A 16,940-nucleotide genomic window follows, 5' to 3' on the forward strand; every position below is an offset into this window, starting at 1 on the left:
CCTAAGCCTTTTGAGAAATTGGTGATTTAAACTGCTTTCTCTCTTGGGTTTCCCACTACTGGCTTAAGATTTAGCTCTCTTGGGGACTGCTAAGTCATTTATTACTTTTCACTTGTATTATAGTTTCCAAAATTTTGTTGCAATTTTTCTCCTCTCATTCAACAAACATTCAAAGGTTACAAAAGAACATGTAGAAAAAGTCACCTTCCTACTCTTATTTTTCAGCTAACCAGTAGTTTCCTGCAGGCAATCAATATTATCAGCTTATTCGATATCTTCCCAGAGATATATCTTTACATAAAAGGAAATACAAATGGGCTTCCCTGGTGGCTCAGACAGTAAAGAATCTGTCCGCAATGCAGGAGACCTGGGTTCGATCCCTGGGTCAGGAAGATCTGGAGAAGGGAATAGCAACCCACTCCAATATTCTTGCCTGGAGAATTAGATGGACAGAGGAGCCTGGCAGGCTATAGTTCATGAGGTTGCAAAGAGTTGGACACAACTGAGCGACTATCACTTTCACTTTCCAACTTTCTTCTTACCAAAACAGAAGAGATTATTGTTGGGAAGCAAAGTGCAAAATAGCCATAAAAGGAGAAAGTCCTTGGGAAAATGGCGAAGGGCCCGAAGTACCCGGCTTTGCACTGCGGACAGAAAAACATCTCCTGCCTTTGGTTATGCTCAGCACCAAGAGTTAATAATAAATAGGGATGTTACTTGTGAAAGCGGGTTGTGGGATAAGCCCATGAGTCATTTAGAGCGCGCTGTCCTTGAAATGTTTTTACTGATTATGTGTTAACTCCGTATGTGCTCTGCTGGCCGTATACTTTAAGCTCTTTGTTCCTGCTTCTATAAAAAAGCTTGACTGCAGAAATAAACTTGTCAGTTCTTGCAAGAGACTGTCTGAGTGTCATTCTTTCAGGTTCATCGCTTCCAAGTCCCGGGGAGAAAATCCCCAACAATTATGATACTATTTTGAATCCTGATTTTGTTACACAGTATATTTGGGTAATCATTACACTCAATAGATAAAAAGTATCTTAATTTTTATGGCTAAATAGGATTCCATTAATAGATGGACCATAACTCTATTTAACCAATTCCCTATTAATTGACAGTAGGTTATTTCCAATCTTTTGCTATTCTAAACAATTCTAAAATGAATAATCTAAAACCATTTTTGCACATATGAAAACATATATGTAGGATAAGTTTCTAAAAGCAGACTTGCTAAGTTAAAGGGTATGTAAATTGTGATATTGTCACCAAATTGCCCACTATAGCAACTGTGTTAAAATATATACCCATAAATGGTATACAAGGGTGCCTGTTTCTTTAAATCCTCAAAAACATTGTCATTTAACTTAAAAACGTCTTTACCAATCAGATAGCTGAAAAATAATAGCATCTCAAAGCAGTTTCAACTTGTATTTCTTTTATGAGTGAGACTGAACATATTCAATATTTCAAGGTCATGTGTATTTCCTTTTCTGAAAACTGTTCATATCATATCTCATTTCCTATTAGACTATTGGTCATTATTTTTATTGATTTTAAGGAAACCTTTATGCAGTTATGGAAATTAACTCTTTGTGATATAGAAGCAAATATCTGTCCTCATATGGTCTTTAGATTTTACACCTAGTATTTTTTTTGACCAAGTGTATATTTTCTATTTTTATTCAAGTGAATTTATTAATCTTTTACTTTTGGAATTTTGGGTTTCGTGTTATGGTTAGAAAGGCCTTTCTTACTCTTACATTTCCCCCCAAGCTCTGCATGCTGTCAACTTATTGTCAATTAAGCCTTTCTCCTTCACAGTAATCATGATGGTAAGTTTTCTGAGTAGAGTGTACTAGAGGGACACTGCAGGAGGAAGGTACGTTTCTGCTAAAACCAATGGGGATGAAACAACCTCGCAGTGTTCCACCCAAATGCCCAGAACCTATAGGCCCTTGGTGTTATGGACTGAATGTTTGTGTCCCCTTAAAATTCATGTATTGAAGCCCTAACTCCCAATGTGATGAGAGGCAAAGCTTCTGGGACATAATTAGGTTTTGATGAAGTCATGAGTGTCTTGTAATAAGAGGAATAGACACCAGAGCTCTCTCTTCATGTACAATACATGCATTAAGGAAAGTCCATGCGAGCACATAGCAAGAAAGCTGCTGTCTGAAAGATGGAAGAGGGCTCTCACCAGAGCCTGATCAGGTTAGCACCCTGACCTTGGCCTTCCAGCTTTCTAAACCTCAAGAAAATAAATGTCTGTTGTTTAAACCAGTCAGTCACAACTTGAGCTAAGACATTAGGAACTTCTTAGCCCTAGTCTGATCACCTTCAGCTGTTCACTTAGCCAGGACACCGCATGCTTCAGGCCTCTTGCCTGCACTGATGCCTGACTCCCTTTGCTCACCTGTCATTCCTCTCAGAGGTTTGTCTCTGGAGGTCCTTCCAATGCTGCCGTTCTTTTCAACATGGATACTGCTTACTCCAGGCCTCCTGCCCACACTGGCACTCCACTCTGCATGCTTGTGCATTGGCCACTGTGCCTATACCTGAAAGGTTCCTGTTGTCCCAGTAGCCATGGACCAGCACTAGCTTGAGCAAACCAGTATCTTCTTTGTATCCAGTGAGCTACAACCACACATTCTCCAACTGGCTCTAAACCCCAGCCTTGGGAAAGGGGTCCCCTTTTCAAGTTTGTCCTTCTTTGAGATCTCTCCCTCAGCCTGCAAGCATGCATGCATAGTTTAATAGGTTAAACTATGTTAAAATATTCTGTGTAAATTTTCCTTTTTAAAATTACTGTGGTTTCTATCTCCTGATTGAACCCAAAATGATACAATCTGTTCTAGTACTTATACATTTTCAATTTTTACATTTAAATCTTTGATCCATCTGGAATTTATATAGGTATAAGTTGTAAGTAAAAATAGTTGGAAAAGACCCTGATGCTGGGAAAGATTGAAAGCAGGAGGAGAAGGGGACGACAGAGGATGAGATGGTTGGATGGCATCACCGACTCATCACGGACATGAGTTTGAGTAAGCTCTGGGAGTTGGTGATGGACAGGGGAAGCCTGGAGTGCTGTGGTCCATGGGGTCGAAAAGAGTCGGACACAACTGAGCGACTGAACTGAACTGTGAGTATGAATCTAACTTAATTTTTCTCCACAACTACCTAGTTTGTTGAATACTGTTTCCAACTAATGTTAAATAGCATCTTTATTATACACTAAATCCCACCATATATTTGGTTCTATTTCTAGACTTTAAATTATATTCTATTGCTTTGTTTTTTTCAATTTCCAGTGTCACACTGTTTGAATACCTGTTTAATATTTGAGAGAAAGAATCTCTAGCTATTCTTGTTTTTTATTTCTAATTTTAACTTTATTATCAAATATCTATTCTGCTAGAAATTTTAACTGGAAATTGCACTGGATTTATAGATTCATTTAGAGATAACTGACATCTTTCTGGACTGAATGCTCCCAAGAACTAATGACTTTTCATTTGTTCAAGTCTTCTTTTGTGTTTCTCAAAAGCATTTCAATTCATATAAAATTTTTCATGTTTATTATTATTTTCATTCATAAGCATTTATTTGATCACTTTGGTTATTATGATGAGAACTTTTCTGCCATTTTAACTTGTAGTTGGTTGTTCTGGAATAACAACCAGAATACAAAGGGTACTTTTGTTGTTGTTCAGTTGCTCAGTCATGTCTCTCTGTGATAGCATGGGCTGCAGCAGGCCAGGCTTCCTTGTCCTTCACTATCTCCCAGAGTTTGCTCAAACTCATGTCCATTAAGTCGGTGATGCTATCTAACCATCTCATCCTCTGCCACCCACTTCTCCTTCTGCCCTCAATCTTTCACAGCATCAGGGTCTTTTCCAATGAGTCAGTTCTTTGCATCAGGTGGCCAAAGTGTTGGAGCTTCAGTTTCAGCATCAGTCCTTCTAATTAGTATTCACAGTTGATTTTCTTTAGGATTGATTGGCTTGATCACCTTGCTATTGAGGGAGTCAATTCCTAGGCAGGTTGATAAGAAGTCCAGGGTCCCCAAGGAGGAGAAAGGGGTCTGGGGCTCTCAAGGAAGAGACAGGGGTCTGGAATTCTCAAGGAGGAGGAAAAGACACTTTTTTTCCCCTCTACATTCCTTAGTCTTAGTCACATAAAACGTTTTTTTTCTTTAAGCTTAGAACTGATGATTACACAACAACTAACTCAGTTTAAACTCTGTACTAAGGATTATATAACAACAATGTATCCTGCTTGAGGATAGTTCCTCCTTGAAAACCTCTGACTAATCCTGTTATAACCAAGATGCAGATAATCACGATAGTGTGATCACTCACCTAGAGCCAGACATCCTGGAATGTGAAGTCAAGTGGGCCTTAGGGAAGCATCACTATGAACAAAGCTAGTGGAGGTGATGGAATTCCAGTTGAGCTATTTCAAATCCTAAAAGACGATGCTGTGAAAGTGCTGCACTCAATATGCCAGCAAATTCATTGCTTCCTTCTACTTCTTTGCACTGTTCATTCAAGAATACTGAATTTTGGTTTGCCATTCCCTCCTCCAGTGGATCATAACTCTCCATTATGACCTGTCCATCTTGGGTGGCCCTACACAGCATGGCTTATAGTTTCATTGAGTCACACAAGCCCCTTATCCAAGACAAGGCTGTGATCCATGAAGGGGAAAGGGTACTATCATCTGTATTAATATTTATACCTGACCATTGTAATGAATTCTTTTGTTGTTTGAAATAATTTTCTAGTTAGTTCTTTTGGGTTTTGTAGATATATTATCATTAATCTGCAAATAATAATCATTTTATCTTTCTCTTCTTTTTTAAATTGATTTTTAATTGAAGGAAAACTGTTTTACAATGTTGTATTCCTGCTGTACAACAATGCAAATCAGCCATAATTATACACGTATCAACTCCCTCTTGAGCCTCCCTCCCCTCTCTTTCCCTTCTTTCTTTTTTTTTTTTAGCTACTCTGTGTGGAATTTGGGGTCTTAGTTCCTCAACCAGGGATCAAACTTGCACCTCCTGCAGTGGAAGCATGGAGTCTTAACCACTGGACTGCCAGCTAAGCCCTTCATTTCCTTATTTCTATATTCTAACTTCGTTTTATGTGTGTGATTATATCAGTGAAAATCTTTCGAATACTGTTAGATAACAGTGATGATAGTAAATTTATTTGACTTATACAGGAATATATTCAATGTTTTTCATTAAATAAGATCCTGTTTTTGAGTTGTCATCGACAAACACTATGGGAATGGCCATTCCTAGTTTTTTAAGTTTTTTTTTTAATGATTGGATATTGCATTTTATTAAATACCTTTTTTTTAGTACTTATGGAAAAAAACACTATCATATTTTTCTTAGATATATTAACATAGTAAACTATATTAATAGATTTCAATATTGCACCATCTCTGCATTCCTGTAAATGCTTTTTTAAATACAAGTTGGATTCTACTGCTAATACTTTAGTTGGGATTTTGGGTGAGACAGATTTGTAGTTTTTCTTTCTTTGCAATATTTGTTGCATTTTAAGGTCAATATTATGTTATTTTCATAAAAAGAATCGGGAAGGATATTTTTTCTTTCTGCAGTATAAAATAGTTTAAAAATGTAAAGATCTGTCCTTTAAAAGTTTGGTATTATTCCCCTATAAAACTATTTGGTTCCTGCCAGTCAGAATGGCTGCGATCCAAAAGTCTACAAGCAATAAATGCTGGAGAGGGTGTGGAGAAAAGGGAACCCTCTTACACTGTTGGTGGGAATGCAAACTAGTACAGCCACTATGGAGAACAGTGTGGAGATTCCTTAAAAAACTGGAAATAGAACTGCCTTATGATCCAGCAACCCCACTGCTGGGCATACACACTGAGGAAACCAGAATTGAAAGAGACACGTGTACCCCAGTGTTCATCGCAGCACTGTTTATAATAGCCAGGACATGGAAGCAACCTAGATGTCCATCAGCAGATGAATGGATAAGAAAGCTGTGGTACATATACACAATGGAGTATTACTCAGCCATTAAAAAGAATACATTTGAATCAGTTCTAATGAGGTGGATGAAACTGGAGCCTATTATACAGAGTGAAGTAAGCCAGAAAGAAAAACACCAATACAGTATACTAACACATATATATGGAATTTAGAAAGATGGTAACAATAACCCTGTATACGAGACAGCAAAAGAGACACTGATGTATAGAACAGTCTTTTGGACTCTGGGAGAGGGAGAGGGTGGGATGATTTTGGAGAATGGCATTGAAATATGTATAATATCATAAATGAAACGAGTCACCAGTCCAGGTTCGATGCATGATACTGGATGCTTGGGGCTGGTGCACTGGGATGACCCAGAGGGATGGTATGGGGAGGGAGGAGGGAGGAGAGTTCAGGATGGGGAACACATGTATATCTGTGGTGGATTCATTTCGATATATGGCAAAACCAATACAGTATTGTAAAGTTAAAAAATAAAATTAAATTAAAAAACAAAAACAAAAACTATTTGGTTCCAGTACTTTATTTTGGGGGAGGGTAGTTCTTTGATAACTTTCCCATTCCTTTTATGGAAAATGGTGAGTTTCTATCTCTTCTGAATTCATTTTTGGTAATTATATTTTCATGGAGAATTATGTATTTCACACAAGTATATCTATGGTTACATTCTTTTTACCTTATTTTGTGTACACATGCCTTTCCCACTGCTCTTTTCCTAAAACTAAGTTAACTAATAATGGTTGATCTGTATTTCCTATTTTCCCCCCAAAGAACATATTTAGATTTATTCATTTGTTCTACCATTTTCTATTTTCATATTCATTACTCTTTGCTTCTATCTTTTTTCTTTCTTTCAGCTTTCCTTAAGTTTGTTTCTTCTTTTCTTCTTGAGTTGCTTGTGTCATTTCAGTTTTTCTTGTTTATTAATAAAATTAAAAATAATAAAACATACAGTTTAAAGATGATTTTTTTCTCTTAGCATTGCCTTTTTTGTATCACATATGTTCCGGTATGTAGTGTTTCATTATTATTATTTTCTAGATACACTGTAATTTTTGCCTGAATTTCCTCTTTGACTCAAAAGTTATTAAGCAGCATAAAAATGTCCAGGTGGTAGAAACTTTTTGTTCTCTGTGTCTGTTACTTATTTCCAGTTTTACTGCACTGTGTTCAGAGAATGTTGACTGATCTATTTGTAGTTTTTAGAATTCATCTAAGTTTTTGGGTTTATTTGTGGCTTAACATCCTGTCAACTTTTGTGAATATTCCATGAGCACTTCAGGAAGGTGTGGATTTTTTTTATACACATATTTCTTTTAAAAATGTTGATACTATATTATTTGGTAATTGGTATTCAAAACTATTATATTTTTAATAGACTCCCTCTCCAGCAAGCCCTCTGTATTGAATATATTTCTCATGCGTCTCTTGATAATTCTCTACTCTTCCCTGCTTTGTGTTGATATTATAGTGCCATACTTAGTCTTGTTTAGTGCTTTTTGCTGCAAATTCAATGATGTCTGATATTCAAATCATGTTTTTTTTTGTAGGGGTACATTTGCTTAGTATACCTTTGCCCTTCCTTTTATTTTCAACTTTTCTGAATCACTTTGTTATAGTCTCTTGAATACAGAATTTTGTTTTGCAATCAAATCTGTGTTTTTTAAATGTTTTAATAGATAAGTTTAGGACACATTTATTAATGTGACAGATATAGTTATTTTTAGTAATATTATTTTAAGGTATACACTGTTTTCATAAATTTTGAAAAATCACTATACTGTGTAAATTTGTCTGCTCTATTATGTTTTTCTTGTCATAATTAGAAAGGTTTGTATTTGTTCTAGTGGTTGTCTTTATAATTCCATGTTTATATAATTCCAGTAAGTTATTTATTTAGTAATATCCATTAATGAGCAATGAAAATCTCCACTATACAATCATAAAATTTGTACCTTTCCTTTTCTTACTCTCCCCACCCTCCTCAATTATAGTTTATTACATTATCTTTGGGCTTCCAAGGTGGCTCAGTTCTGAAGAATCTGTCTCAAATGTAGGAGATGCAAGTTTGATCCCTGGGTCAGAAAGATCCTCTGGAGAAGGAAATGGCAACCCACTCCAGTATTCTTGCCTGGGAAATTCCATGGACAGAGGAGCCTACCAGACTACAATCCTTGGATTGTGAAGAGTTGGCCACAACCTAGCAACTAAACAGCAGCAACATATTATCTGTATTGGAGTTTATCTTTATATTCCTTTATATAATATATTCCCATTATTTGCCACTTTTAAATGATTCTATTGAAGATCAGCTAGTAAGGATAAGAAAATAAATGTAATAGCCAAATTACAGCGGTACTGATCTTCAAATACCATAGTAGATCTTATATGATTTAAATAACTTCTTTGCTCTCGAAAAAAAAGGTAAAAGAATTGATAAAATCTTCACAGTAATGGAATTCTTTTGAAACTCTTTGAGAGATTAATCATTTTAGAATTTATTTATATTAAGAGCACAATGGATATAAAAGGAATTCTAATATTTAAATTATGAATTTTGTCAACATTCCTCATGAAAAGTTCAGAATTATTTTATTATACTTATAAATCAAATATGAGGAGATAAATTGAAGTGTTCAACATAGGCAAGACTCCCTACCTGCTCTCTTTCTCCATTTATATTTTGAGCTAACTCTGCAGACAGAAAATGTCAGATACTTAGATAGGTCAGAGAAAATGGATTTAAACAAAGACTGGACTCTTCTATACATAAGGTGAGCTTCCCAGGTGGCCCAGTGGTAAAAAATCTGCCTGCCAGTGCAGGAATTGGAGGAGACATGGGTTCGATTCCTGGTTGGAAATGATTCCTGGAGGAGTAAATGGCAACCCATTCTAGTATTCTTGCCTAGGAAATCCCATGGACAGAAAAGCCTGGCGGGCTACAGTTCATGGGGTTGCAAAAGAGTCAGACACAAGTGAGCATGAGCATGCACACAGAGATACACAAGGTAATGGCATTACTTCAGTGATTTTCTTGAGCTTTTGACCATGGTTGAAATTATCGATCTTCTGGAAGGAAATTTTAACTTCTAATCTTTTCTGAATGACTAGTCAGTGGTTTTTAGGCTAGAACCGTCTGTCTTTCCTAATAGAGTGATTAAGGGATCAAAGGATTCACCTAGAGACAAATGTACTGAGTACCAGAGGCATAGAACCTAGTCACTAGAAGAAGGAAATAAAAATCCTTTTACCTTTGTTTGGGACATAAGCTCATCTCCCAGAAGCTTCCTATGCTGGATATTTTCTATTTGCCCTTCCAGACCACTCTCAGCTTTTCTCTACCCCTGTTGCCTGACAAAAGATAGATATTACAGCCAAGTGTGGTCATGGGACAGACATGCACAAGGAAAATGGCACAGTAGAACATACTTGTCATATGGGTCATATCGCTGTAAACATCACTATCACTTTCATTCTGTCCTCAGTGTGCTTATACGAAACTCAGTTTTATGGAGTGAGAATTTTACATTTTGTTTAGTCATTCACCAGTTAATAGACATTGCAACTCTGTTGTTTAGTGGGTACAGATTTAAGACTGCTGTCTTCTTGGACTTTCCTGGCAGTCCAATGGTTAAGAATCTGCCTGCCAACGCTGGGGACGTAGATTTGATCCGTGGCCTGGGAAGATTCTGCCTGCCGTAGGGTAACTAAGCCTGTACTGAGCCCACATTCTAGAGCCTGTGAGCCACAACTACTGAAGCCTGTGAGCCTTGAGTCTGTGCTCCACACAAGAGAAGCCACCACCACGAGAAGCCTGTGCACTGTAACCAGAGAGTAGTCCCCGCTTGCTGCAACTAGAGGAAGTCCATGAGTAGCAATGAAGCCAAAAATAAATAAGTATTAAAAAAAAAAAGACTGCTGTCTTCTTGTTGGATTGACTCTTTTTTTTTCTTTTGGAAATTAAAAAAAAATTATAGTTGATATACAGTGTTGTGTTAGATTCAGGTGTATAGCAAAGTGAATCAGATATATAGGTTATTGCAAGATATTGAACATAGTTCCCTAGCTATACAGTAGTGGGATTGCTGAATCATATGGTCACTATTTTTAGTTTTTTAAAGAACCTCCATACTGTTCTCTATAGTGGCTGCACCAATTTCCATTCCCACAAAAGTGTAGGAGGGTTCCTTTTTCTCCACAACCTCTCAGGCATTTATTACTTGTAGATTTTTTGATGATGGCCATTCTGACTGGTGTGAGGTGATACCTCACCGCAGTCATTCGTATTTGCATTTCTCTAATAATTAGCATTATTGAGCATCTTTTCCTGTGCTTGTTTGTCATCTATATGCCTTCTTGTCTGTTTAGGTCTTCTGCCCATTTTTCATTTTATTTTTTTATATAGAACTGTTTGATATTGAGCAGTTTGTATATTTTGGACATTAAGCCCTTGTCAGTCACATAATTTCCAGTTTCTCCCATTTTGTAGATTGTCTTTTCATTTTGTTTATGGTTTCCTAGTTTGATTAGGTCTCCCTTGTTTGTTTTTGCCCTCATTTCTTTTGCTTTGGGAGACTGACCTAAGAAAACATGGCTGCAGTTTACTCCAGAGAATGTTTTGCCTATGTTCTCTTCTAGGAGTTTTATGTTGCCATGCTTCATATTTGAAGTCTTTAAGCTATTTTGAGTTTATTTTTATATATGGTGTGACAGAGTGTTCTAACTTCATTGGTTTACACTTGGCTGTCCAGCTTTTCAGAAACCACTTGCTGAAGACACAGTCTTTGCTCCATTGTGTATTCTTGCTTCCTTTGTTAAAGATCAATTGCCTGCAGGTGTGTGGGCTTATTTCTGAGCTCTCTATTCTGTTCCATTAATCCATATGTCTGTTTTTGTGCCAGTTCCATGCTTTTTTTTTTTTTTTTGTCTACACCACGTGGCATGTAGGATCTTCCCATGCCCCCTGCAGTGGGAGCGTGGAGTCTTAACCACTGGACCACCAGGAAGCCCCAATGCTGTTTTGATTCCTGTAGTTTTGTAATATTGTCTGACGTCTCAGGTGGTGGTGGGGTGATTATGCCTCCAGTTTTGTTCTTTTTCCTCAGGATTGCTTTGACAATCCTAGGCCTTTGGATTCCCTATAAATTTTAGGATTATTTATTCTAGTTCCGTGACTCTTTTATCACTGTGTGTGTTTGCTCAATTGCTCAGTCATGTCTGACTTGTTCAGCCCCATGGACTGTAGCCCACCAGGCTCCTCTATCCATGTAATCTTCCAGGCCACTGGAAAGAGGGAGTGCCACTTTCTACTCCAGGGGATCTTCCCAACCTAGCAATCAAATCTGCATCTCTAGCATCTCCTGCATTGGCAGGTGGATTCTTTACCACTAGTGCCACCTAGGAAGCCATATTTTATTAGGTGTACTGTTCTGATTGTTATCATGGGATATCTTTTCCCATCCTTTTACTTTCAACCTACTTTTATTGTGTTTGAAGTTGGTTTCTTGTAGATAGAATATAGTTGGATCATCCCTCCATTTCCACCAATCTCTTTATTATTGCCACATTGAGTGGCTTGGGGGATCCTACTTCCCTGAGCAGGGATCAAACTTGACCTCTTAGCAGTGGAAGCACAGAGTCTTAACCACTGGACTGCTAGGGAATTCTCTCTTTCAATTGGTTAATTAAAAGTGTTTACATTTAATATAATTATTGGTATGTCAGCCTATCAGGTGTTTTTGGGTTTTTTTTGCTTTCTGTTTGTTCCCTCAGGTTTTCATTTCTCTGTTTTCTTTTACCTTTGGGTTACTTGACTATTTTCTTAAAATTCCATTTTGATTTATCTATAGTGTTTCTGAGTGTGTCTCTTTACACAGATTTTTTAAAGTGGTTGTTTTAAGTGTTACTTTATACATACATACATCTTTATCACAGTATCAGTTCAGTTCATTTCAGTCACTTAGTCGTGTCTGACTCTTTGCGACCCCATGAATCGCAGCACGCCAGGCTTCCCTGTCCATCGCCAACTCCCGGAGTTCACCCAGACTCACGTCCATCGAGTCAGTGATGCCATCCAGCCATCTCATCCTCTGTCGTCCCCTTCTCCTCCTGCCCCCAACCCCTCCCAGCATCAGAGTCTTTTCCAATGAATCAATTCTTCGCATGAGGTGGCCAAAGTACTGGAGTTTCAGCTTTAGCATCATTCCTTCCAAAGACATCCCAGGGCTGATCTCCTTCAGAATGGACTGGATGGATCTCCTTGCAGTCCAAGGGACTCTCACTGTTGTCAATATTTTATCATTTTGAATGAAGTGTAAGAACCTTAATTTTCTTAAGTCCTTTTGTCCTCCCATTTATAATGTAATTATCCTAAGTAGTTCCTCTATATACACTAACAACCATATCAGACAATGTTATAATTTTTCTTTCAATTGTCAAATATAATTTAGAAGATTTTGTAGAAAATCTATTATATTTATCTATATTTTAATTCTTTCTATTTTTTCTCCCTTCTGGATATTCCAAGAGCCTTTATAATTTCCTTTTTGTTTCAAGAACTCCCTTTAGTCATTCTGATAAGGTAGGTCTGTTGGTGACAAACTCTCTTAGCTTTCCTTCAACTGAGAATATCTTGATTTCTGCATCATTCCTTAAGGATATTTTCACTGGATAGAGCTCTACATTGGCAGTTCTTTTCTTTCAACATTTGAAAAATGTGACACTTCCTCTGGCCTTCATGGTTTCTAATGAAAAAAAATCTATTACTTGAATTGTTTCTCCCTTATAGGTAAGGTGTCAGTGTCCTGCTCTCAAGAATTTTTCTTTGTCTTTAAGATTTTAATTATGATGTGTCTTAGAATGGATTTCTGTAGCCTCTTGAATCTTTAGATTTATAACTTTTGCCAAATTTGGGAAATTTTCAGTGATTATTTCTTTAAATATTTTTCTAGTCCCACCCTCCTTTCTCTTTCCTCTTGGACTGTGATGATATATTAGCTTTTTGTTATAGTCTCACAGATCCCTGAGGCTTTGTAAATTTTTTTTAAGTCTCTTTTCTCTCTGTTACTCAGATTGGGTAATTTCTATTCTATTTTCAAGATCCTTTGACTTCTTCATTTTGCTGTTGAGCCTGTCTATAGTAGATTTTCTGTTTTTAAAATTTGAGTATTGCATTTTTCAGTTCTAAAATTTCTATCTGGTTTTTCTTTATATTTCTATTTCTTTGGTGAGACTTTATATTTTTCCATTTAAACATGTTCATAACTGCTTGTTGGAAGATTTTTATGATGGCTGCTTTGAAATCCTTTTCAGATAATTCTAACATCTTTGTTATCTCAATGTTTGTTGTCTCATTTAAGTTTGGATTTTCCTGTTTCTTGATAATCATGGGAGTTTTTAAAAAAAATTGTATTCTGGACATTTTGGGTATTATGCTGTAAGAATGAATCCTGTTAAATCTTCTGTTTTAGCAGGACTTTTTTTGTCACTGCACCAGTGAAGGAAGTGGTTTCCACATAATTATTGCCAGGTTGGGGTGTAATTGGGGTGTATTTGGTCTCTAATTATATCCCAGAAGGGAGAGTGTCCTGTTATCTCTGGGTGGGGGTGGAAGTTCAGGTTCCTCATATGCCCCCCAATGACACTCTGGGAATAGAGAAGCTTCATTACCATTACGCATTTCACTAGGAAGAAGTGAAAGTGGCTTTCCCACAAGAAGAAGTGGCTTCCCACTAGGCTTTCACTGACACCAGGCTGCCTTAGAGGCAAAAAGATGCCTCATTGTCACTCCCCACATGGCCTCCACTCTGCAGCCTCCAATACCACCTCAATAGGCAGGGGGTGAAATAGTTACCCTGTTAAAGTTGAATGGGTTGAGGGGAGTCCAGGCTACCATATGGCTTCATGGACACTATGTGGGAGGAGGTCTTATTCACACTAGGTAGGAATCAAAGTCCTGGCTTTCCACTGGGTCTTTTCTGACTATCCCAACAGCAAGGCTGTCTCAGGAAGGAAGGGGATTTACTAGAACCTCTGAAGTCTTTTGGGTGGGTGGGGGAGGCAAGAATACTGGAATGGGTTGCCATTCCCTTCTCCAGGAGATCTTCCCGCTGGATCATGGAAAAAGGAAGAGAGTTCCAGAAAAACATCTATTTCTGCTTTATTGACTATGCCAAAGCCTTTGACTATGTGGATCACAATAAACTGTGGAAAATTCTGAAAGAGATGGGAATAACAGACCACCTGACCTGCCTCTTGAGAAACCTATATGCAGGTCAGGAAGTAACAGTTAGAACAACAGACTGGTTCCAAATAGGAAAAGGAGTACGGCAAGGCTGTATATTGTCACCCTGTTTATTTAACTTCTATGCAGAGTACATCATGAGAAACGCTGGGCTGGAAGAAGCACAAGCTGGAATCAAGATTGCCGGGAGAAATATCAATAACCTCAGATATGCAGATGACACCACCCTTATGGCAGAAAGTGAAGAGGAACTAAAAAGCCTCTTGATGAAAGTGAAAGTGGAGAGTGAAAAAGTTGGCTTACAGCTCAGCATTCAGAAAACTAAGATCATGGCATCTGGTCCCATCATTTCATGGGAAATAGATGGGGAAACAGTGGAAACAGTGTCAGACTTTATCTTTTTGGGCTCCAAAATCACTGCAGATGGTGACTGCAGCCATGAAATTAAAAGACGCTTACTCCTTGGAAGGAAAGTTATGACCAACCTAAATAGCATATTCAAAAGCAGAGACATTACTTTGCCAACCAAGGTCCATCTAGTCAAGGCTATGGTTTTTCCAGTGGTCATGTATGGATGTGAAAGTTGGACTGTGAAGAAAGCTGAGCACCGAAGAATTGATGCTTTTGAACTGTGGTGTTGGAGAAGACTCTTGAGAGTCCCTTGGATTGCAAGGAGATCCAACCAGTCCATTCTAAAGGAGATCAGTCCTGGGTGTTCTTTGGAAGGACTGATGCTAAAGCAGATACTCCAATACTTTGGCCACCTTATGCGAAGAGTTGACTCATTGGAAAAGACTCTGATGCTGGGAGGGATTGGGGGCAGGAGGAGAAGGGGACGAGAGAGGATGAGATGGCTGGGTGGCATCACTGACTCGATGGGCATGAGTTTGGGTGAACTCCAGGAGTTGGTGATGGACAGGGAGGCCTGGCGTGCTGCAGTTCATGGGGTCGCAAAGAGTTGGACATAACTGAGCAACTGAACTGAACTGAACTGAAGTCTTTCCCATCCCTGAGACTCTGAACTTTGTAAAGGGGAGGAAGTAAAAAATTGGGTTTGTTTGAGGAGGAAAAGAGTTACCTATGTGTGAGGGAGCTTGGTAAAAGCATTGCCCTTAGCCCATCCTTTGCCTTCTGAAACTAGGGGGAGTTTCACCTGAGTCCTGTGTAAAAAATATTTTCATGTTTCTGCACAGATGGGGCTTTCTGAGCAAAAAACTAGAACCTGGGTCAAAAGACAAGTTTTAGAAATTAAAGGGTGGTAGAGTAGCCAGAGACTTCTGAAGAAATTTAGAGATTTATTTCCTTGTGCTTACATTTCAAAGGGGGATGAAAGAGGTCAGCTGCTTACATTCCAAAGGACTGTAAATGCCAAGATTTCTCTCTCTCAGGACTGGAGGTGGGGGGCAAGACATGGCTTATTTACAGTCTCATATTAATAATTTGGGGGTTCTTTTCCTTCAGTACAAATCCCCTGTGTGTAGGATGATATGAGGCTCTCATTGTGTTGCCTGTGAGTTATGGGTATGGGGAGTGGGCATAGTTATTGCTTTAAGTAATAATAACTGATCTCTGTTCCAGAACTCTCACCTCTGCTTTCAGGATAAAATGAACAAGTATAGATATACTCACCACAAAAGGGAGGATGCACTCGTGCTGATTTTGTACAATGTATAAGCTGAAGAGAGGGATGCGGCTGGGGCCCATCAAGCTGCAGGCTAGAGAGAAAAAGTTCTGCAGAGCCTCACAGAGGTTGGAACAGACGTTAGCCCAGGATGGTAGAGCAATATGCACAATGAGAAGCCTTGGAGGTTGCTGGTACATCTGTGTGGGATTAGAGGGCCTTTTACTAGCCATTTGCCCATGATGCATGGCAGCCAGACCAGAGGTGGTACTGTAGCCGCCACTGAGATATTCTCTACACCTGTAAGGAAGAAAAGAGAAATCACTGGTTTTCATAAAACTGAAGGTTGAAACAATGAACACAGATCTAGGGAACTAAGTTCAGAAAGAAGTCAAACCAGGTGATGACTCAAGTTTCTCTGCTGCTGCTGCTAAGTCGCTTCAGTCATGTCCAACTCTGTGCGACCCCAGAGACGGCAGCCCACCAGGCTCCCCGTCCCTGGGATTCTCCACTGAAACACTGGAGTGGGTTGCCATTTCCTTCTCCAATGCGTGAAAGTGAAAAGTGAAAGTGAAGTTGCTCAGTTGTGTCCGACTCCTAGCGACCCCATGGACTGCAGCCCACCAGGCTCCTCCATCCATGGGATTTGCCAGGCAAGAGTACTGAAGTGGGGTGCCATTGCCTTCTCCTCAAGTTTCTCTAGGCTATCCTAATCTTAACAGCTGCCAAGGTATCTAGATGTTTGCCTGTAATGTAAGGCTGAGGATGATTAGCAATGTTGAATGGGAACTAATCAAAAAAGTCAAACTACAGTCTCAAAGTAAGCTATCTGTCTTCATGAACTTTGTTTCTTTATTGGCATTGCACTGTAGTATAATTTGTCTCCCTGACTGCCTCTCCCACTGTATTGTGAGCTTCCCAAGGATAGAGAAATTACCCACTCTATATATCAGAGCTTAGCAAAGTGTTTATTTTGTACATAGTAATTCTTAAAAATGAAAATATAACTACATTTTCACCCTCCAAGACTCACT

The 16,940-nt window shown here is 38.5% G+C and overlaps 1 protein-coding gene across 1 annotated transcript in view; it reads right to left on the minus strand.

The window, feature by feature from the left end:
* The window catches only part of M1AP (meiosis 1 associated protein), a 90,511-nt gene that overhangs the window by 70,307 nt on the left and 3,264 nt on the right, over nucleotides 1–16,940 (minus strand). The window contains exon 2 of the mRNA XM_086327737.1: nucleotides 15,915–16,206. Coding sequence (XP_086183863.1) covers nucleotides 15,915–16,154 — 240 coding nt within the window. The 5' untranslated portion in view covers nucleotides 16,155–16,206. The remainder of the gene's footprint in view (nucleotides 1–15,914; nucleotides 16,207–16,940) is intronic.

Source organism: Bos grunniens, chromosome 11, assembly GCF_055505025.1.
Source record: "Bos grunniens cultivar Pamir isolate PY7600 chromosome 11, Bosgru_T2T1.0, whole genome shotgun sequence".
In the NCBI taxonomy this organism is placed as follows: domain Eukaryota; kingdom Metazoa; phylum Chordata; class Mammalia; order Artiodactyla; family Bovidae; genus Bos; species Bos grunniens.